General features: G+C 34.2%; 1 protein-coding gene across 6 annotated transcripts in view; it reads right to left on the bottom strand.

The window, feature by feature from the left end:
* Positions 1-458: 458 nt before the first annotated feature.
* Positions 459-23,934, bottom strand: part of CHD1 (chromodomain helicase DNA binding protein 1Z) — a 49,407-nt gene continuing 25,931 nt past the window's right edge. For 4 of the 6 annotated variants that reach the window (XM_046905239.1, XM_046905241.1, XM_046905240.1 and 1 more), the window contains exons 15-37: positions 23,363-23,551; positions 22,875-23,037; positions 21,112-21,264; positions 20,616-20,687; positions 18,753-18,902; positions 18,039-18,187; positions 17,680-17,776; positions 17,505-17,600; positions 16,872-17,048; positions 16,548-16,708; positions 15,126-15,167; positions 13,689-13,819; positions 13,145-13,283; positions 12,265-12,415; positions 11,138-11,260; positions 10,669-10,806; positions 7,969-8,232; positions 7,412-7,552; positions 5,166-5,344; positions 3,671-3,767; positions 3,391-3,448; positions 2,258-2,468; positions 459-2,035 (exon numbers count right to left, since the gene is read on the bottom strand). In XM_046905239.1, the coding sequence (XP_046761195.1) occupies positions 1,672-2,035; positions 2,258-2,468; positions 3,391-3,448; positions 3,671-3,767; positions 5,166-5,344; positions 7,412-7,552; positions 7,969-8,232; positions 10,669-10,806; positions 11,138-11,260; positions 12,265-12,415; positions 13,145-13,283; positions 13,689-13,819; positions 15,126-15,167; positions 16,548-16,708; positions 16,872-17,048; positions 17,505-17,600; positions 17,680-17,776; positions 18,039-18,187; positions 18,753-18,902; positions 20,616-20,687; positions 21,112-21,264; positions 22,875-23,037; positions 23,363-23,551 (3,445 nt within the window). In that variant the 3' untranslated portion in view covers positions 459-1,671. The remainder of the gene's footprint in view (positions 2,036-2,257; positions 2,469-3,390; positions 3,449-3,670; positions 3,768-5,165; positions 5,345-7,411; positions 7,553-7,968; positions 8,233-10,668; positions 10,807-11,137; positions 11,261-12,264; positions 12,416-13,144; positions 13,284-13,688; positions 13,820-15,125; positions 15,168-16,547; positions 16,709-16,871; positions 17,049-17,504; positions 17,601-17,679; positions 17,777-18,038; positions 18,188-18,752; positions 18,903-20,615; positions 20,688-21,111; positions 21,265-22,874; positions 23,038-23,362; positions 23,552-23,934) is intronic. The other 2 variants (XM_046905242.1, XM_046905244.1) reach the window with 1 other exon arrangement.

Here is a 23,934-nt window from a genome sequence, read left to right as displayed (position 1 = left end):
GTTTGAGATGCAATGAGTTCTAGATTTTCAGCAATGTCTACGGCACAAATGTACATCCTTGGTAAGCACCACTGGTAAACACTGCTTCAGCAATAAAACGTAAAAGCAGAAAAACTGCAAAACCTCACTTAACCTGGGAAGATAAGACTAAGATACAGAGAACTACTGAGTTACCAAATTACAGCCTACAATAAATTAGCTTAAATAGTATTAACCTTGTTGACCCAAACTGCGCCTACAATGAGATCCTGACACTCCGTGGACTTTAGTTCTCTATCAATGCTTTCATGCAAACCTGATTAACTGGAAAAAGTGCTCAACATCAACCACACAACGTGGGGTTAGATATCTTCTCTAATTAGAATGTTGTGTATTAAAATTTAGTACTTCAGAGTTAAAACTGGGGAAAAGGTACGCTGTACAGCAAAACACAGCAGAAAACTACAAGAGCCCACATATCCTTTTAGTTAAATTTAATTTGTCAGATAGAAGTTATCTATGTACAATCAGTGTGCATTGTAACAATTCTGTTAATAAAGTCATTCAAATCTTCTAAAATATTAACTGGCTGCATAGCACATTTGACATTATTGCCCATGTTAAAGAGGGAAAACAAATGGATTTACAATGAATCTTGGCTGATCTGGGTTTTGAAGTGTTCAGGTATAGAACACTTCCTTCTTTAAACCAATGCACCTGAAAAGCTTTCCAGGGCACAGTTTAGAGTGGGATATTTCTCACTGTTTCATTACAACAATCACAACACTGACAGTTTAATAGAAAAAAAAAATAAAATAAAACAACCAAAAACAGGTATCTAAAGTATCCAATAAAAAAGGAGCACTAAATGGAATAAAATATTCCCTTCCCCATTTTTACATTCTGATTCCATCGAGATATTTTATTAAAACATGTAAGTATACTGACTTTGTGAAAAGAAGGCCTGAGTTGTTGGGGAAAGGAACAGCCAAAAAAAGCCTGAGAGGGGAAAAAAGCTCATTTAATTAATTTACAATAATTTACAGCCATTTGTTGGTTTTGTTGTGTTTTTTTTTTTAATTGTTTTTTGTTTGTTTGTTTGTTTCATAAAAAGGCATTATAACTGATCACAAACAGGAGAAATCCTGGCTATTTTACAACTGTAGGTACAGAATTTAAATATTCAAGCTTGTGATGAAAAGCGGCAAGGTGGTCGCAGTGTACAATGTAAACAAGTAGCTTTGGAAAGTGAACAAAGTCCTTGAGAGTTCTCTACCAAGAAATAAAACAAAATAAATCCCCCATTCTTTCCTGAAACATAAGCACAGGTCAGTGTTTAAGTGTTCATTTACAAACATAATTTAATCTGTGTTCAGCCTAGAACCACTTTGACATGAAGAGTTTTATAGTAAGATCCAGTCTGAAAGGGGCAGTGTTGAGGTCCCTGTAAAAGTAAACATCTTCCATTTCTTAAAAAAAAGTGCCACAACATTTGCAGCACAGTGCAGCATAAACTTTAAATACAAAAATATTTTTCTTCTGTTGGGATAATAGACCTTGCATCCTGGAAAGAAGTAACAATACTGCTACTGATAGAATATCCAGTCCATATCTTTCAAGTCATGTAAGGCAATTACTGTGTTAGTTTACTGTATATGGCTAAAAAGAAGGTCCAGAAAATGTCAGTCTTTGTTATGTCTTCCGGCTACTCCATGTATGTTCAGGTGTACTTTTGTGATCTGATGAGTGTTCAAATGGAGATCTGTGTCCTAGGGGAGATCTTGAACCATAAGGAGACCTCTGATCTAGTGGTGACCTCGGGCCACTACCAGAAGCTCTGTGGTCCATTTGCCAGTCTGAGTGGTATCTATAATCTCTCGAAGATTTATGATGGCTGTATTCTGAAGTGGAACGGTGATCTGAGTGTATCCTGTGGTCTGAATGGGAGCGGTGATCTGAATGACCCCGGCTGTCTTTTAAGTTTCCTTCCAGGTTTGACCTGTGGTCTCTGCTCCTGTGGTCATCTAACTTTCTATGTTTACTATCACTGTAGTATCTAAAAAACCAAAAGATTTTGTATTAGAAAAGTGCTACTGAACACACACTAGAAACTACAATTATATCAGTTCAACAGATCTACTTTAGAGATATATTGTCTTTGTAATTTTGCATTACTCAAAAAGCTTTGGACATTCAAGCACTGGTGCTTGCTGCATGCATACTATAAAAAACAGGAAGAGAATTCTGAACAGATTTTATAGTTGTTGCAGGAACTCACCTGCTGTCCTGTTTGTAGTGATCCCAGTCTCTGTGATCTTTTCCATTACTGAAGGCTGAATATGGCCTTTTCCTGGAGTCACTTTTCTTGTAAGCATCTCCCTGATGCCTGTCTTTGTGATGATCATGGTATTGTGATAAATGTCTATCAGAAGAATAACTGTCCCTGCTACTATCATCATGGTTTGTAGTCTCCTTCAGTCTTTCCACATCTGTTTAATAAAGCAGAGGTTATAAAGAAGTCTCACACATTATAAATTCCTTTCTTCACTCAATTTAAACAGCACTTCTACCTGTTAGATTTAAAGCAATGTGAAAATGAAATTATAATTTGACAGAAATATGACCTAAACGGTTGAAAGACAAATGCATTACTGTGAATGAACAGAAAGAAACCCTAGAGGTAAGCGGGATGCAAACCAGAAATGTAGATGTGTAGAGCTCAGGAACTGAGCTTTTTGGCCTTAAAAACTGAATGGAGAATCGAAGAGTGGTCCAAATAATCAGTGAGTAGTGCCTTTGGTAGGTTTAGAATGGTACCAACTTCCTCTCAAGGGAGGGAAGGGCCAAATGAAAAGAAAACATTTTACATGCACAACTAGTTAATGAAAGACTTTTACTGGCGTTCCTATAATATGTTGATTTGAAATCTACAATAACACCCATGTTTTTTATGTAATATTTTGCAACAATGCAAATATGGGAACATAGAAAAAAAAATCAGCGTAACTATCAGCAATAAAAGACATCTCATATAACTAATTAAAAACTATGACTTCAAAACATAGCTCTCTTTCTCTGCCATTTCTATGGAGATGTTACGACAGCTACAAATAGGCAGAGAGTTTCTAGAAATTTACAGGTTTTAAGTAGACTTCCCTACCACCCCAAATACAAAAAGTAGGTTTCCAATTTTTTTTAAAGCATAGTCAACTAACTTGCTACTAAACCCATTACAAACTCAGCCTACGTTCAGCTGAATTTCACTCAACTAGTTTAATTATACTAATCAGCCTATCTCTATCATATATTGTTGTATAGGACATAGACCTTGGAGATAGATAAGGGTACATGAAATGAAATAAACTTAAGAACTAGGGTATCTAGCATGAGAATATACTTAAGATTTCTTACCTGGATTTCTGATTACATGTGTATTCACATTGCTGCTAATGTTTTGGTCATTGTGTTGCTAAAAGAGACAAGTACATAAACTCATTGGTAAGTCACAAAGTTCATGTGAATTCCTTAGAAAAAGATCCTAACAAAAGAGACTACATTACCACAAACACAAAGTAATTACTTGAGTTACATGTGCTTTTCTGTGTTTCTGGGTATGGTTTAAATCTAATTAAAGTGCTGTAACACTTAAAAAATACACACTTGTATATTCAGAGAGGGTCTAAAGTATTACCTGAGACTCTTGGCGCTTTTTGATTGCATGTTTGTAGAGTTTGTGCAGCTTTCTGGCATCAAATTCTGTAAACTTGGACACAAAAATCCACAAATTTCTGAGGAAGAAGAAAGGAGAAGTTATAGTTCTATGCATTCGGCTGCCGCATATTATGCAAAAGACTGTGGATTTAACTGAATTTAATTCAACAGCACAAAAAACACTATGAACTCCACTACAGAGGGTACTGTCTAGCTGCACAGCAAGAATTACTTAGCTGTATTTTAAGCATTTGATGAGTGAATTCCTGTAATAACTTGTCATTTTGTAGTATTTATCATCATTAGTTCAGAGATCCAAGTTTGCAAAATGTAGTAGTAATAATACTTGTGTTAATAAAATGATTGTGTAACTGCTTACAAATACTGCTTTCAATTTATGAATGGCTTCTGAAGGACTGTCTGAAATCTAACAAAATTTGAGTATTTACAACTCAGTAATTAAAATTTAAGTAAGCACAGTATGTTCAGGAAGCAACAGTCTGCTCCTCACTGTCACTATTTAAGCACTACTGTTTCAGTCTAGAGGTTTGCAAAGGTAGATAACCAGTCAGTGGTGAGCCTAAAGACAACTGTGAAACTCTGAAATACAGACTATGTGTCTTTACAGTATTTACCAAAACCAGCTGAAATACGTATGTTGACAGTCTAGAAATGGTACTGTAGTGTTATTGTGAATAATATTTCTATTATGAGTTTCCATTTAAAGAAATTTATGTTTATCAAGATGTAAGACATGGATCTTGTTTATACATTTGGATCATCTTAATAATTTAAAATAAACAGAATAAAAACAAATGAAGCAACAGTCCGTAAGGAAATTATAGCACTTAAATAGCTTGCATATGGAAATGCGGGATATATGTTCAACCATAAAAGACTGAAATGTATGTTAAGACAGAATGAACTCAAACTGCATTAAGAATTTAACAGTGCAATATGCTTACAAAAATGTATGTATTTTTTGAAAAATATCACTTCACAATGCATAAAAACATTCAACGTCTCTTCATTTTGAAATACATGAGTATGACCTTTTAAATCAAGTCATGTGATTTACAATATATTTAAAAAAGAAAGTATTCTGTGCATCAAAATCAACTGCAATTTTCAGCATACCAATTAGAATTGCCTATTTTTAGCACAAATAAAAAAATCCTTTAATTTGAAATAAAAAGATCCTTGAAGATAAGAACTCTTTCCCACTGTTAAAACGATGTAAATAATATTTATTGTTCTAAGAAGTGTGATGACTCCATCTACTGGATAAAATGCACTGCTATGCAATATGAAGAAGTGCATTACTAATCGTTTTTTGTAATCTTTATTTAAAACAGCAGAAAAATACAGGAAATAGTGAATAGGAAACAAGAGAAATAACTAAAAACTTCACTGTTTATTACAAACAATTAGAGATTTTACGTTTAAAAAAAGAAAAAATGCAGAAAAAAACTTACTTCCTCCACTGTTTTATTTGCTCGGGATTTGTGTACTCCTTCAGGCATTCTGTAATGTGATCCCCAATTTTGATTAGACACTGCCTAGTATGTTCCAGCTGCTCCCTTTCAGAAAGGCCCTTCTCTGGTCTATCCAGCTGTTTCAGTGCTGCTTTGACAGGCCTCATTCTTTCTTTGCACTGTAGAATGGGGGAAAAAAAACCAAAAACATGACCCACCCATTACTGTGATATTTATACAGGCAAAGACAGTATTGTTACAAGCCAAATGAAACACAAGACTGCTAAGAGATCTTAAAATTCAGTTTTACTACAGGTTTCCATTATAAGAAGTTGAATTTTAAACTCAATTGGAAATTTTACTCCTATATAAAAGCATTACACCATTTACAATAAGATATTCAGGATTTAAGAAAACAATACTTTAGCCTAAAGGATTTTCGAGTGAGAAGGATTCATTACAACTAGGTTTGATAATATTTGCTACAAAATTCAGCACAAGTATTTAGGACAAGGCCTGTTTTTAGCAACTTAACAGCTAAAAACTCAATTTCAAGATTAAGTGTGTGTTTAGTATATTTCAAAACAATGTTTTTGCAATTATTTGCCATTTAGCAGAGGATCAGCTTTCCTTCTCTGAGAAGATTTTAAACAGTTACGCAGATACTAGCAGAACCTGAACTATTCAGAGTAAAGCTATCTTACATATGTCTAGGTAAGTAACAACACCGAAGGCAGCAAAGATACATTTTATACGTGCCGTTTTGAATTTTTACACTTTAATTCAACCATTTTAAGAATAAATGCTGATCAAGCAGCTAGTGTGATTTAAAGGATACTTGCTTAGAAATTCCATATAATAACAATGGCATCATAAACAGATGAAATGCATATTCTGCTTCTCCTAAACATCAAATCAACTAAGCCTCAACAACCTGCAGCAGCAATTTATATTTGAAAGTGTAGTTAAACATGCTAACTAGTCTGCATCTGACCATTGCGTAAGAAAAAGAACGCATTTCAGAAATAAGAGCCTGGCCAAAACATGTTACTCCATGCACAAACACAAACCAGAACTGCTCTCTGCAAGAATGTTACACCTGTAGAACCAGACTTTATTTATTTATTTAAAAATAAAAGGGAGGGGAGGGCATGAAGAACACCACCATGCTTTGTCAAAATCTTGAGAAAAGAGAAGTTGTGGAGCCCCACCCCTGGAAGAGTTAAAGGAGGAGTTTCACTGCTAGTTCATGCCACTAAATAATTAAGCAGCTGTACAACACATTGACCTAGCCACAGCTTAAACTAGCTTCCACAGAACAGCTTACAGAGTTCACTGCATAAGTGCAGAAGTGATCAGAAAAATATAAACTGTACGCAGAAATCAAGTGGCTTTCAGTCACACAGCCACCCCAATCCACCTGAATCACCGGAGACTGACTCATCCTGGGAATCATAAATGAGTAAACTGCAATGTTTAGTTAAAAAACTTCTGTGGTCCAATCACAGACAGACTCATGAGAATCTAATTTGCATGCTGCGGTCTAACACTACCATACATCAACTAAACCTGTCTGGCAGAAACAGAAGACTGTTGACATCTGTATGACAAAACATCTACAGCAGAAGAGCTCATGATTGCTCAAAGTAACTCACTGGTACCCTTCCAAAGGCTGTGGTTGACCTATAAAACTACGTATATTTCTGTTCTTAGTAAGAAGTATAAATTTAACTGAAATTCTTTGGGCATCAGAAAGACTATTCCAAGGTATTTCTAAAGTTTTAGAATTTGTTCCTTCCTGCATGTAATAACTGATGTCTGTAACACTTCAGGAGAAAAGCGCCAATACTTAATCTCTCTTGTTATCTTTAAAAGGAGAGGCACAAGATGACGTGAAGCCAGATTCCCCACGGACTGCATTAAGGTTTATTCACTTCTGCTCTTGAACAATTGCAATACCTAAGTTTTTACTGAGGACAGATTTCTTCAGCATACTGACGGCTAGATAAGTTTTCTTACTGTAATGCATAAATGCAAAAAGCAATAATATAAAACTGCTGGCCTGAATACAAAAGTAGCTTCAATATAATGTCAGTGACATTCTCTGGCCTGACAGTTCACTAGCAAGAGATCTCTGTGCTTCTGTGATTAATAACGCTGTAAACAACATTACAATAATATCATAAACTGTCTCAATTTAGACTATCAAGTGTAAGCACCTAAGGTATCATCAGAAAGGGACTTACCACACTAAATGTCTTCTGATCCAGTTCTTCAGATTCTTCTGAGATAGGAACTGGTTCACTGGTTGCAGTAATATGAACTGGAGTATCCAGCAATGGAATTTTTTTAGATTTTTCTTTATTTTCAGATTTGATTTCATTTACCTAAGAGCAAAATATGAAAATGTTTAAGTGTACTTAGGGTGTGAAATTATCCTGTAACATATGAAAATGATTATAACTACTGCATTCTCTTTGGTAATAAAAACTACGCTTACATTCAGTGATGACACATTTCACTTTCTCTGTAGGATGGAAAAGCAGAATGGAAGAGGAATAAGAGTCTCTTGCACCCACTTGTATTCTCAATGCAACTAAGTTATGTATAATTAAAGAAGTAATTTCCTATTTCATATGCCTGTCCTCATAATTGAAAGTTGTAAAAACAAAACTTCAAATAATGTAAAAGATTTCAATGAAATGACAACTGATCTGATCCAAAATATCTTTTCAACTCAAAATAATTCACAAAAACCTAGTTGCCTTTTCTAGTGCTGTATAAGATAAGTAAACCTAGTTACCTTCTCTTCCTTCACTTCTTTTTCTTTCTGTGTGGATTCTTTTACTTTGTTTTCTCTCTTTTCTTTATTATCTTTTTCTTTTAATTCTTTCTTATCCTCTTTTTCTTTTTTCTCCCTTTTCAATTCCCTTTTATTTTCCTTCTCTTTTGTCTCTCTTTTTTCTTCAGCTTCCTTCTTTATACCAATATCTGGCTCAGGCTTTTCTTCATTTTCTTTTTCTGTTTTTATTTTTTTATGTAGATGTTTCACTGAAACAATCTCATCCTGCAATATGCAAGCATATATGTCACATCAAACTGTGTTCCTAGCTATAAAAGTTTCATAATCATCAAATTAAAACATACTTTTTATCTGTGCATTTCTTTTTTTGACATAGATTTAATAACTATCAAGTAGAAATGGATGCAGTTGTAAAGAAAAATGAGGACTACTCTTCATTTCCTTGATGTGACACAAAGTAAGTACTGATTTGTCAGTGGTAATGAGTAGTGAGAAATTAAGTCAATTTAATTTTTCTATGCCTAAAGAATTCTCCTCCTGTAAAAGGTAATTAAGCTCTAAAGAGCTAAAAACTGTAGGGAAATAGATTTGCAAATCCGAGCAGATTGTTCAGGACACTCAATTATAACAGGAATATTAGAAGACCTCAGTTCTAGTTATTTCTGTCCCAGTAACTTTTTACTGCTTTCATATTAAACATTCACAGGAGAAGGTAAGAGAATCCCAAATTTCTTTTTTTTCCTGAGTTGTTCTGGATTTATTTTTGAAGTTCAAATATGAAGTCTTACTTATAGATTGTCTGATGTGGCCCAATTAATTATTTGACGATTAAATAAATGCCCTATCATCAGTGTAACGTTTACTTACGAGGTCAGAGATGGAAGCTCATGTCTTTTCAGACATGGAAGAATACTATAATACTAAGTAATAAATGTAATATGAACAGATGCAAGAATCATCATTGTCATCTCTGAACTGATCTGAAATACACACTGGGCAAGCAAATACAGAATCTGTTGTAGAAAAGTAAATAGAAGGACACCTAACACACGAATCCCAAAAAGTTACTTAGATTAGAAATCAAGTAATCAGTCCAACCAGGACTTCAGCATTTAGATACAATGGAAACTTTCTTGGAAGAACCCAACAACTACAAAAATGTTTCCTGAATGCTTAAAGAATCTCTTTAACTACTGAATTTTAAATATTCCCAAAGTATGGCAGCTAAGTAGCTAGAGCCAAATGTTTAGGTGTTTAAAGAGTACTTGAGGATCTAGTCCATTTTTTTTTTCGAAGTACTACCACTTGTCTATGCCCAAAAGTATTCAAGTGTTGCATAATCATTATTAAATGCATGAAAGAGGAGAGCATTCTACTTATTTCCCAAAATCACAACAAGCCAACCAACAGACTAGCAATGTCTTTGGTTAAGAGTGCACTCTCAAAACAGAATGAGTCTAACACTCATTCTTTCAAGTAGTTTGAAGACATAATTTAGACAGTTTTATGATTCAGCTGCCAATATCAATTTTACTAGGAACTGTGGTGACAACACATACAGTTCTAAGCCTTACATTCTAGATAAACTATTCCAAGTTACTGTATCCATGAAAACAAACCAGTCTACATAGAAAGGCTTGTTTGTTGGTACATTTGTTACTGTCTTTACCCATTCCTCATAAAACAATCTAAATAGCATACATGAAGGCTTTCGTTAAGAATGGCTTTTTTTTTTTTTTAACAACAGTACCATAAACTGTATCATAGTTCTTCTCTGGTCTAACCACTTTCAAGTATGTATGTACTGCAGGAAACCTGCTTTAGCAGAGGGGTTGGATTAGATTATCTCCAGTGGTCCACTCCAACCCCTACCATTCTGTGATATATATTTGCATTAGTATTTTATCCTCTGCAGAGAGAACTGATAACTATAGAGGTATGTCATAGTTTAAAATGATTAGGAAAGACACTTCCATTTAGTTTATTTAAACCAAGTAGAAAGTATTTTAGTTAATGATTTGCACTTAATTATTATTTAAATTGATTTCATAATCAGAAACGTAGGTGTGACATGACTTTAAATGTTATCTATGCTGTTTTCTCCAGTGGTTTTGGCTTTATAATAAATATATAAAAGAGATCCAACAAAGCAGAAGCTTGATGGAATACATCTGAAGTAACACAACATAACAAGGGTAAGTAGCCTTTTCAGATAATGAAAGCCATGACATAACCTTACTTACACATGCATGTGAACTTACACATGCATGTTTTGAAACACCATTTATTGATGCTGCTGTTTCTAAATGAATTTGATTTTTTTTCCCTGTGCCTGAACAAAAACATGTATCTAAAGACTCAGTATTAACAGTAGCAACACCCTAGCCAGAGACTGCCGTTTCATATTTGCAGTTTCATTAGATTTACATTTCTAGCAGATACAATGGTGTACTATTAAATAACATTGAAATTAAGCAATGTTATTTTTCATTAGACCACAAAATTATTTTATAATCTAATTTGGAAATCCTGTCATAATTCTTTATCTACTGGTTTATTCTTAATTCCATGTGATTGTACTGGTTAACAACAGCAGCCACAGGAAGAAGAGGCCATTCAGGTGCTTTGTTTTTACTATGTCAAACAGAAGATAAAATATGAACTACTATTAGCCATCTTTAAAATATGAAAGATATTTACCTTGTTATCCTCCTCCTCATCATCTTCATCAGATTTTTCTGAGGGTTGTGGTGAAGAATCACTCTTTATTTCTTCTTTTATTTTTGAAGCCTTCATCTTATTCTTCTTATTCCTTGTCTTCCTTCTCTTGGAATTGCCCTGAATGCAAATTAGTACCTTTAATACATCAGCTGACAAATACCTTCTCACCATAACTGCAGAATTACATCAAACAGAATTTTAATCTTATTTATTGCCACTAATAATCATCACTTTTCTCTGGGCTCTAGACAGAGCACAATGCAACAGCAGAGAATACACACAAATAAGACATACAAGACAGTTGCAATTCATTTCTTATGTTCATCTCTCATAGTATGATTACCAACACTATATAAGTAAAAAAGAGAACTAAAAAAAAAGAAAGTTCTACTGACAACCCCGTAAGCATATTACTTTTTCTTGCAAATGAATGCCAAATTTTACTTACTGCACCAGCAAGCCTTTGTGCTTCCTTTCTTGCAAGGTCTTTATTCAGTAATTTAATGAGGTAGTCTGCACGGGTCTGTAGCTGCTTTGCCTGGGGTTTCTTGTCTGGATCATCAGGTAAAATCTAAGGAGAACATTGGTAGCATGAACTGTGAATACGCATTATCAAATTTCAAAGATGCTAGCTTAGAGCATTCAGAACAAAAAAAATCTTCATGGAAGATGGTGAATCCTTCCACTTCAACTGTGTCTAGCAAGTAAGTCAGCATGTTTGAAAGCCATGCGATAATTTCTTAAATGTTTTCATTTTCTCTAATCACAGCCAATATAAAGGCTTGGAAATTGCCTCACAAAGTTCAGAACAAACTCAAATTATCCTCAGATTTCTGTTTCCACTTTCATTATTTACCTAAGAAATTCTATGCTTCTCTACCGGTCATGCACAGAATGCCTCATGCATCTTCAAAATGCAAAACAAACAGGATACAAAAAGCATAGATGTGTGGTTTCATAAAACAGAAAATAAATGGAAGGCAGGAGTAGAAATCATTATTAAGCAAAGTTGCATGCATGGCTTCTTGAATTCCAAAGCTACTGGTTGTTTGCAACATCCCACTTTTTTCCTACATCTGTTGTGCACTACTGCCAAGCAGCTACAGGAATCTGCAGTCTGAAGATGGCTATTTTTATGCCATAATTGAAAGAGTTTCAACTGAAGAACATTGGGATTTAGTGGTGACAAAGAAACCAACCAAAATCTCTAGTATAAGCTCTCTCCCAAACGCTCAAGAACTAGGCAAATACAACTAAAGCATGTAAAATAACAAAGCAAAAGACAAAAAAAAAACAAAACAACAACAACAACAACAACAAAAAAACAGAATTCAAATGAAAAAGGCCCAAACTCATAGAAATATGGAAGCATAACTGACCACAAGAAGGCATGCTTCCACTGAACACTGAAATCTTAAAATCTAGTAATATACCGAACTACAGAAATGTAGAAGTGCCACAGACATGCAAAATCTTTCCAATTTCTGTTACAAAAAAATAAGCACTTTTGGTAATTGTTAATAATGTTATTCATAAACAAAAGAAGTCCTTGATGAAATGCCGTAGGTGACATACCTTCTGTGTTAAGCTGAGATCTGGATCCATTTTTATCATTTCCCAGCTGCCATAGCCATATTCATAGATGCCTACTAACAGATTGGAATCATCTTCTTTACCCCAATCTATATCGAAGTGAGCAGCCTTGGTGTGGCATGGGATGACGTATCTAGCAGAAATAAATTAGAAAGACAAATACAGGATTTTTACCACTGGAACGTAGGAAGTGAGAGGGAAACAAAGGAAGAGCAGAGAAAATATATCTAGTGACACCACTACGGTACTGTTATATTCAGGAAATCAATCCGCATATCCACCATATTTCCTAAACATTTTCACAAAATATTTATTTAAATCAGCACTGAAATACGTTTCAAAGCTGATCAAGATTACACTATGAAGAACAAATACATTAGTCTGTGGTCCTGGGTTATGCCACAGTTAGCTAACTAAGAAGAAAGGCATAAAACATCATCCAAGTGCAACTGCTGACTCAATATATGGATAATCTAAAAACAGTGATGCATAAAGCAAAAGCAGTTCAGAGTGGTAACAACTACCATCAGTTACCATCTGCTGCAGTTTGACAGACACTATTTTCCCTCAAGCAGTGATGACATAACAGCTACTCAACAAACAAGACTTCTAGTCTGGATTACTATGAGAACTGAACACAGTCCTCAGTGAATGCAGTTCACAAACCAAAGCTGGTGCTGACTTGTGAAGAGAATGAAGAAAGAAAGAAAAACAAGTATGGAGTAGGTTGCTGCTGCCAGTCCCCACAGTGAATGGAGGAAGAACAACATCACAGAGCGCTCTGAGTTACAGTTGTCTGAATACAGAAGATAAAGTCCGAATCACTGTTTACATGACGACTTCCTTTACAGAAAGAAATTACCTTTTCCTTTCTTCTGGATCTGAAGGAATGGATTTGTGCAGTGGTGCCAGCTCTTCTTCGTGAGAGATGACTAGTTTTGCATTCACCTGCACTCCTGAGATTCGAAACGTTGGGCCTTTAACTTTCCCAAGTCTACCTCCTAAAAACAAATGACCAGAGTATTCAAATGCTGTTACATGCATTTTATGGAAAGACACAGAAAACAAGCAAGTTTGCTGCTGTAGATATAAGAAATGATTTTTTCTTAACTAAACAGTCCAATTAAGCTCCAGATGCTCAAAGTCTGTCAAAGATTAACAAATTAATTCTAAATCTCACAGTACTGTAAAAATGTACTGTGTACGATAGTGACGATTCACACACAGAAAGGAAAAAGATCATTTTCTCACCATAACCATTTTTTAAAATCACCCATGCTAACATTTACGTTTGTATTTTCCCCTAACACAACTGTTTTTTGGCATGCTCACACTCACTGCAAGAATAATTTACACTTCTTGACACTTCTTATTCTGCATCACATGCACATCCAAGCACACTGTACCTGCTCTTTCTTGTCCAGATGAATTGTCCTTTAAAGCCTTAATGCATCCATTATGTACAAGCTCACCCAAACGTCTAAGGTCTGTCTCAGATTTATCAACCAGTTCAGCATCTCTAGCTACAGCATCTAACCTGTAATAAAAAAATAAACATTTTTATAGCTCTGTCACTTCAGTAATTGTGAATAGCTCCTTCAGCTTTTGACACTAGAGAAAAGATCATTTATCAGTCACCTGCATTTGCTATCCTGTTTACAATTATGATCCATGTTAGTTAAAAAAAGCTAAAGAAAAGAATATAGGAATCACAACAATCAAAAATAATTTGATTCAGATATCAGCAGACAATATAACAAGAACTAAAAAGGACTATAGCTTTTGTTATATTATTGTACATTAAAAAAATGATTACATATAATAGGCTCATGTAGACTACAAATATTTTTAAGGAAAAAAAATATCTGATTTTCAGTTGGGATGGAACTACTATCTTCAGAGTGTCTAGTATAATGCTATGTTTTGGTTCTAGGAGAAAATTAATGTTGATAACAGACCTATGTTTATACACTTATTGCTAAGCAGTGTTGTACAGAGCCGAGGCAATCTGCAGTGAAGGAGCTAGGAAGGAACAGTAGTAGGGTAGCTGAAATTGGCCAAAGGGATATTCCACACTACATGACAACAAGAGGAAGTACTTTTGAAGGGACTGTGAGTTTACCTTGCCTTCTTCTGCTGCACAGGGGGCTAGCTGGGCATTGGTTGGGGAGTGGTAAGCAACCGCTTGTGCATCACTTGTTACATTTATATATACATATATGTATATATGTGTGTGTGTATAAATATACATACATATAAATATAGTCGTAACTATTACCCTTTTCCTTTTCTCTATCTTATTAAATAGTTTTTAACTCAACCCACATGATTTTTATTTTTTATTTTTTTATTCTCTCCCCCATCCCACTGAGAAGGGGAAGAGTGAGTAAATGTGTGGTACTGAGATGCCAGTTGGGTTAAACCACAACAATAAGGATGGTAGATTTTTCTCAAAACCTCAAAACAGTGGAATACAGAAGATTTAAAATTAAGTTGGAGTAGTAACCTTGACAGTCTAACTGGATAAATCAGCAGGCTTTGAACAGGCTAGTAAACACGACAGCTGAATGCCTATAACCAAAGAAGCTTAAACAAAAGAATTGGTAAAATACAAAGAAAAAGAGCAAGCCGATCTGCAAAACTGAAAGGTTTCCTGTGTAGCTATCTGAACACATACCATATGTGCACAAAAGGGAAGATATTAAGTCAAAGATGTGTTATAGTCAAGTTAAAAGACTACACACATTATTTTCTCCCTAGTCCAAGGTTTCTTGGTGTATTGTTCTAATTTTTATGAAAACAAGGTTCCAAGTTGCTATACAATTGTAATTAAATAAATTTACCTTTCCAGAGGGCCACCAAATTTCTTGTAACTCTTGATAAACCTAGTAAAAGAAAATAATTTTGCAGTTTAAATATATGCTTAACTAAATACATTAGTTGTAAACTGTTTGAACTGAGCATACAGAATTGTGCTAAGATTTTTTTAAATTTAAAACCAGGGATACTAGGGCAGCTTAGTATATCCAGATAATCTACACAAAGTCAGTGTAGTATTTGCTTTAAGAACTGATATGAATAAAACAACAGAAGGTACAATTCATACAATTTATCCTTAAGAATGTTTATTACTGTATTTTCACTTGACACAAAATTCAGCAACTAGTTGTCTTTAGCCATAAAAAAACAAATGTAGAATTCTAGTAAATAGAGAATAAGAAAATATAGCATGAAAGATAAAAAATATTACTGCTCTTGGAAAAAATAAGTGATGAAATGAAATTGGAAATACCAGGATAAAAAGGGAATTAAATGAAAATGCAAGTTGCAAGTGCAAGCATATGAATAGCTTTGAAGTGATAAGCAACTAGTTGAGCTGTTAACTGAAACAAAAAAGCAACAAGGATCATCAAAGGATTATTAAGGGTTATTATTATAATACGAAAGATCTTGAAAGATTTAAAATACTTTAAAGAAATGTGAGCAACCTAAATTTCTAAATCATTTCATGAAGCCATACAGGTAAGGTAAAACAAGTCTTCCTCCTGTCAAAAAAATTTCTAGCATCTTTTTGATGGGAGGAACTGTATGATATTCATTTCTCCAACAGGATTTTGTATTTTTTTAGTTTAAAAATGCACCTTGTTATATTAATTCAATTACAGTATGAACAAATGTGAAAACAAAACCCATTCAAGCTTTTGTGTTTCTTATCACAATGATATACACACCCCTTCAAATAAAAAGGTGGGAAGTAGATTATTCTGCACATGTTAAAAGATCACCTGTTGCAGGGACCATTTTCTGAAGTTGCTGCATTCAGAAGATGCAGAAATTAAGAGTAACTCATGATAATCAAATGTAAAACAATTGGGTGACATCTTCCAAGCTAGTTTCCTCCTCACAAAATTGAGCTCATTTTTGATGTAACAGTTCACTATGTCAGCACCACAAAGAACAAAAGATACAAAACACAGAAATGTATGCAGGAGTCTAGGAAGGAAATTTTCTGATAAGTCTGGGAGAAATCAGCTGTCTTATGTATTTTTGAACTCTCGAAAAATCAAAACTAACAAACAAACACCTGTCTTATGTCTTTACGTCTTTTCCAACCTTAGCGATTCTATGATTCTACTGTTGAGGGACATGGTTTAGCGAGAACCCTTGGTGATGGGCGAATGGTTGGACTGGATGATCCTGTGGATCTTTTCCAACCTTAGCGATTCTATGATTTTTATAAACATACACATCATCCCATATCTTACCGCCTGATCTCTGCATCACTAAATCCTTTAATATTTTCTCGAGGAATGGTTCGAGGTCTTCCACGCTTTTTTGGCCGTTTTCTTTCTGTGATGGAGTCACTATCAGATCCAGAATATCTTCTGCTCCTACTGCGTCTTCCTTCACTCCCATTAAAGCTGATCTGGAATTTCAGCATGAGAATTCAAAACCACATGATTATCTCAAACATAGTAAAGTCTTATCTAGCCTGACAAAAATATGAATTCAGAGAAGGGGGAAAAAAGGCAAAAACTCAAATGAAAATATCAACATAAAGACGCAAGACAGTCAAAACCCAGAGGTACCTGTTTTGCACAGTTTCTCATCCTCGGGAGCATGTATATTTCTTCAAGTTCTTTTTGTCTTTCCTCCTCCTCTATCCTTCTCCGTTGGGATTCTGGGATGATTTCTTCCCAATTTCTTGAATTTCTTTCTGGTTCCAACTCAATATCATCTTCATCCATATTGGAAAAGTTCGCCACCTTATGCATCAGAACATATGTAGTAAATACATGGCTTTATTTAAATATGGCTTAGCAGCTAGTATTTTAGGGAAACTAAGTTCTGTATTTTATGCATCTATAAACTGTACCCACACTGTAATAATTTTAACCAGTAACACAAAATATACGGCACTCAGGTATACTTCAGGGCTGAAAGTACTTTCTAAAAGTCATCAATTATTGTGTTTAAAAACACCACAGATGCTTAATCAAAGGCATGAAGACAACACAACCCAGAATTGCAGTCATTAACACATTCATAAATATTTCTTATTTTAGTAACATAATACATAACATATTTTTAAATACTTGCCCTGATAGTATAGATGAAAAGATATTTTATTAGAAAGAGATTCAGAGCTAACAGATGCAGAGCATCATGAAGTTTTTATAAAGAAAAGTAATTACGACAGGAGGAAGAGGAAAGAGCTATACCTTGAACTGTGAAAGCAACTCATCCCCTACAGTCAATGGACCTGGCTCATTTTCCCGAGTTTCAGCTCTCTTCAAGATTTCATCTATATCCATTTCCTGAAAAAGATGAAAATTCTCTTTACAACTAAACAATTCATATATATTTCCAGTTGTTTTGTCTATAAAATCTACCTACCTGGGGCTCCTGTTCTTCTCCTTCAGGTTCTTTAAAGAGTTCCTCAGCACCAAACTTCAAAATAGCTGATAACTCTTCTTTATTAAAAGGTGTAGAGCTGAAATACAAAATGTTTCAGTAAAGCCATTTTGTTTTAGAATATTAAATTTTTTTTTATAATCATGAACCAGTTAAGCATTCTTTCTATTGTTAAATAAAACTTAGTACAAAAACAAAAATCTACAAAGACAGTACACTTTCCAGTTTTTATTTATTTAGCCTTGTTTTGCTTTTTATTAATCAGTGAGATTACTGACATTTTTACTTATCTGTCAAATATAATTAAATGTGAATCGATGTATAAGATAACACAAATGTACCTTGATGGAGTTGAACCTGTATGCAGAACAGTTTTTCCTGTCGTGTCCATTCTCTGAATTACTAAATGGTCTAGCACCATCTTCTTCTTGGCTCTTTCAAGAATATCTTCTTCTACTGATCCTTTTGTGACTAGCCGATAAATATTAACCTGTATATTTCAAAACATTAAGTGACAACAAAGAGAAATGTAAATCTCATCTACGGATATTTTTAATTTTATTGACTGGTTTCACACATGAAATACTTCTTCAATGATGTTGCCATGTCTTCACATAAGCAGTTTAAAAAACAGAGATATAAACTCTTAAGACTTGTCTTTTTTTAACTTCAGTGATAAGCCACTTTTTTTGCTATATACAGAATTGTTGCATTTCTGATTATTATGGCATGTCTTCTCCAAGAAAGAAACTTGAAGAAAACTATCAAATATTTTACTAAGGGGAACGTGCCTGATGATGCCAGTGAAGGTCAGACAGGCAAGCCCAGAACTTTTCACCCTCCCCATCTCAACATCACTGCTGCTATACTTTGTCTCCATTTTAGGAGATTTAAACACTGAATAAAAATTGAGCATTTATTAACATTTTTGAACACACCCATCCAATTGTTAATTACCCTCAAAACACATAAATACTGCAATGGCCCACACAGACAGCTGACAGCTACTGTATGGAATCATCCTTCAAGTTTGGAGCTTCAAGTGGAATGTGTACCTGTTTCTTCTGTCCAATTCTATGAGCTCTCGCCTGTGCCTGCAGATCATTCTGTGGATTCCAGTCAGAATCAAAAATAACTACAGTGTCAGCAGATGCCAAGTTAATACCTAATCCTCCAGCTCTTGTAGACAGTAAAAAACAGAAATCCTGCAATCAAAAACAAGAAATAGTTTTATAGATCATAGTTTTAATATTCTTGAAAGAAACACAATGACGCTTGTACATCCTGTGGCACAGACAACAGACTCACACACTGCCAATTCCATAATTGTTCTGTAAAAGAAGACTCTATAAGCAAAAAGCCAACCTTGATAACTATTTACAATAGATATTAATATTTGCTCCTCTGTGGTTTAAAGGCAGCAGCATCCTAAAAGATAAATGCCAACCATAAAAACCCAAACAAATGCAAGTACAAACCCCCCTGCTCTTAAAGCCTTGTACGCAATGAAGTTACAAAGTCCCACCTCTTAAGAAAACTAAGCAGCCATGGCACAGTGAGAAAGATATCTGAGTCTAAACCTAATTGGTTAAGTCAAGAGACAGGAAGTAGAACTGTTCTTCATGAGTCACTGCTGTTCAACATATTTATAAGCAACATGAAAATGGGATGAGTAATGAGATAACAAAGCTCGTAGATGACACTGAATTATTTTAGAGATAACTATGAAGAACTACAGAACGAACTTGAGGTGTGCAATAAAACAGAATATGAAATTCAAGAGAAGGTAAAATAGGAAAAAAAAAATCTCAGTTTAAGTAAAGTAACAAACAGCAGCAAACCATGACTAAGGAATGAGTCCTGGGAATTATGCTGCACATTTCCATGAAGAGCACCGCTCACTAATGGCCAAAAATATTTAGTTTTATAAATTTTTTTAGGAAGAAAACTGAGAATAAAATGGAAAACATAATTTTGCCACTGTGTAAGTGTGGAATTCACCTCCTTTTCTGAATACTGTGTGACATTTAGGTTCTTCTTCACCTCAAAAACTGTACAGTGTAACTGCACAGATTTCAGACAGAGGCAATGTCTGTGCTAAAAATTTAAAAATTTAAATCCAGATTTAAGTAAATTTGGATTTTGCAGATGTCTGAAGTTCACATCAGAGAGTTAAGTCCTTCTTCCTCAATCACAGCAGAAACAGAAGCTCATCAGCAACTGAGAAATGCAATCCTATTACCAAGAAAAAAACACAACTCCCCATCACCAAAAAAAAAAAGGACAACACTTGATCAAATTCAGTGGCTCACATACTAGGGGAGTGTTAAATGAGCTAGAAATCACCCCCCCCCCCCCCCAAAAAAAAAAAAAAAGTACATCAGAGGTGGCTATAAATTTACAGGTAATGTACAAAGAACAGTTAGAAATCGTTATTCATTTTTTTCTTCCAGGGCATGTTAAGTAGGTGGCATGAAAACAAAGATAACAGAGGCCGTATTTGAAACAATTAAAGATGGTTGTACATCATACAAAATGCAGTTCGGCCACTTGCTTAAGAATGCTTTTTGTGCTAAAGACTTAAGTTCACCACCATTTTTGTAAACGATGTTACGTATTACAGTGCAAAAGAGTTGAATTATTTCTACAGTGCTGTGTACTAATTAAAACTACTTTGACAAAAAGCACTGAAAACAATATAAAAATATTACAACTACAGAGGCTATTAAATACCAGTTTCAGAAATTATGCATTTTCTACCTAATCTTATAAAAAAAATAATAAAGTAAACCTTACAGTCTAGGTAAGAGTAACATAATTTCAATCTTACTGATGTATAAGATTCAATGCCATAAACTTCATTTTTATACAATGTTTAATGGGAAAAAAAGCAAATTAGGAAAAAATAATTACCATACCTCTGATCCTTCTGCATTGAAATGATCCAGTGCTTGCTTCCTCAATTCCCCTTTTATTGATCCATCAAGTCTCTAAAGAGATTGAAAACTACAGTCTAAAAGTAATTCTTTAGCTATATTCCCATCACAGTAACTTGACTTTTTAACTGATAAAACAGCAATGTGAAGGAACAAAAAGAAGGAATGTTAACATATTTGTTCACATAATCTTTTTAACTGAAAGTTGCTTTCTTTTCTTAAGCAAAATGGTGAAGATCAAATAATCACAGATGGTTGAAATACTGGCAACGACCTCTAGAGGTCATCTTGTCCTGTTTCCAAGCAAGGTCTGCTACAGCAGGCTAACCAGGACAGTGCCCAGTTGACTTTTATGTATCACAGAGAATGGAGATTTCACGACATCTGTACAGCTCACTCCACCATGTCACCCTCAGAATATAAACATGATTTTTCTTAAGTTCAGGATCAAGACCTCTTGGTTACTCGAGATTGTTACCTGGAAGGGAAACTGGCGATACTTCAGATATTCTGCTAGGATGTCCAGCATCCTCACCATCTGAGAGAAAATCAGAACTCTGTTGCCACGTTCTCGCAGACGAATCAGTAGCTTGTCAAGAAGGATTAGTTTCCCGCTGCTACGTATCAAATGCTGTTAAAGAAATATGTATTACAAAATCAGTCCATCTCAACACTAACACACATTGCAGCTGTTTAGCCATTCATTTGTTTCCCTGCCTACTGATGTGGGAGGAAAAAAATAAGATTAATTCTGACATTCATTATAACACATAACACACATAGTTTAAAATGAGTATAAAATGTGTAGTGTCCTAGAACTAAAAAACATCTTCAGGTAGCAGTAAGAGTACACAGCTAGATTTACTGTTACGCAGTATTAACCAAAACTTAAATTTTCTCTGATTTTAGTTTAGTTGACTCTAACTGCAAAGGAACACTACCTCACTAAAAAGGAGAAAAAATAAAATAAAATAAATAGAAACACACTTCTCAGCTTCTGCTCATTAAGTGGCATCTTAATGTCTTGTCAAAATATTAAAGAAAACCTGGCCTCAAAATTTGAGCAGCTAGTGTGTAGGCACAGGTTCTTTTCTGCCCATTAAGAAATAACATTTGATAACAAAAATGACAACTATATTAAGAAAAACCATACTGAAGTTGAACTTTTTCTTTTCTTCCCATCTTTTAAAAAGAAATGGGCACTGCTGCTTGAACCTCTAAGTATCTTTAAACAAAGCCTGTCAGTCAAGTTTCTTATGCAAGGCAGTGAGAGGACTTTTGGCTGTGGAGGTTAACAGACTTTATGTGGGTTACAGTACTGAGCATTCTCAATTCCTCTGGGAATACTGGGAACAGAAATCAAATGTGGAAATTAATGTTTTTAATTTAATGCCTTTTTAGGTTGGGACATAATTCTGGAGAAGGCAAAATTCAGGGTAAGGTGTTTTTATTACTTAGTTTAAAAAAGAGGAGGATATGTCCTTCATAATTGAGAGCTGACAAAATTTAATAAGGTGGACCAAAGACGTAACTGTCCAAAGACAGCAATTAGTAGAAATAATGTTTGAGCAGTTCTAAGGGGTATTATGATCAGCTAGCAGTAGAGTGTGCCAACTTGAAAATGAAACAGCTTATGCCTTTAAGATAGACTTCATAACATAAAAGAGCTTGTATTCACAGGTTGTCACTGAATAAGCTAGTATTTTTGGGAAAACTATTTAAAATTATTAATTTCAAAGCTTACAGGAAAAAAAAGATATCTAGAAAAAAATATTGATATAAATTACATTGATGACAACAATCTTTTTATCTATTGCTGTGTACTTTCCAACAGTTTTGGTACAAGTTCTGGTTAATTTTTACTTAAAAAAAAATCACAGTCCATCTTTGGCAGTGTTAATTGTTTTCATCTGTAGAACAACAAAAAAATCAGACATTTTGATATTCCTTACTTTTGATTCCTCTCAATTTACTCAATTGCAAGCATACAAAGAACAATATTAAATTTTATTTAATAGTTATTTGTCTAGTATTTTGCCTAGTAGATTGTTCTAACAAAGAAATAAAAACCATTTCACTTACTTGTAAAAATAAATCCAGGATGCACATTTTAGATATCTTGTTCTTTCCTAATGTACTTTAATAAAAGTAATGAATTGCCAAATAAGCTGTAAAATTACTGCATGCTTATTACAGATCTAAAACATTTTTTCACACAAATTAAACATGAAATAATATTACCTGTAAGGCCTCCTGTTTATTATAGAATTCATTATCATCTGGTGGCTTAATGAGGTAGCAATGGTTACAACACTTCTTAAGTTCCATCATAATGTTCAGAAAGCCTGAGGTACTGCCTTTTGAACCTTTACTGAGGGCTTTATAATTCCTTGTTAAAATCCACCTATGATTTAAGACATACAGTGTAAGTAACTACATGTGGAACCATGAGGGCAAGTTAAGCTCTCAAAATATAAACAAATTAATAAAAAAAAGCCCCAAATAAAATGAAAAAATATGCCAAAAAATAGAAGCTAAATGGACAGAGATTACACCAACATAAATCTCAAAGCTTTTGCTTCACAGAATTTCACAGTTCTGAAATCCTAAAAAGGTGCTTTTTATTTTTTTTTGCCCCTAACTTGAACTGCTTTAAGAAAATGATTAGAGTTCAGTAATTTGCATATAGTCATCTCAATAAAACAGAAAAATTTAAAAAGTGGTGTTACTTGTAATATTGCTTCTGCAATGCACTCATTTCCATCCTCAGAATTTGTTCAACCTTAGCAGGTAAAGACTTTTCTACATCTTTTTTAACTCTTCTTAGTAAAAATGGTTCAAGCTCTTTGTGAAGACTTGCATAACCATACTCTCTTCCTTTGCCATGCTCCTCTTCAAAATCTTCCCAGGAGGAAAATCTTAAATGTAAAAGAAAATAAGTGTAACACAGTGACATACTGTGAACTTTAACATGAAAAGTATAAATATACCAAAAGCGCACATATACATGGATTTCTTCCTCACTTCTCTTTTTAACTTAAAGATAATAATTTAAAAAAAAAATCAGAATTTTGACCTTATAGGAAATTCCAAATAATTTGTACGTAAATAGCAGAATGGAATGTTCCAAACACATTTATGTGAAATGAAATTTAAGATTAAATTACTGACTTATAATTGCCCCAGTTGGACAGCTGCAGAAATTCCATTACTACATATATCAAGAAGAGTACGAAAAAATAAGTAGTTTGCCAGAGAATAAGACACAACTTCATATTTTTACCATCACCTGGAATAGACA

The sequence above is a fragment of the Gallus gallus genome, chromosome Z (assembly GCF_016699485.2).
Source record: "Gallus gallus isolate bGalGal1 chromosome Z, bGalGal1.mat.broiler.GRCg7b, whole genome shotgun sequence".
Lineage (NCBI taxonomy): Eukaryota > Metazoa > Chordata > Aves > Galliformes > Phasianidae > Gallus > Gallus gallus.
The sequence above is the reverse complement of the archived record's forward strand: the minus strand, read 5'-3'. Positions and strand labels throughout refer to the sequence as shown.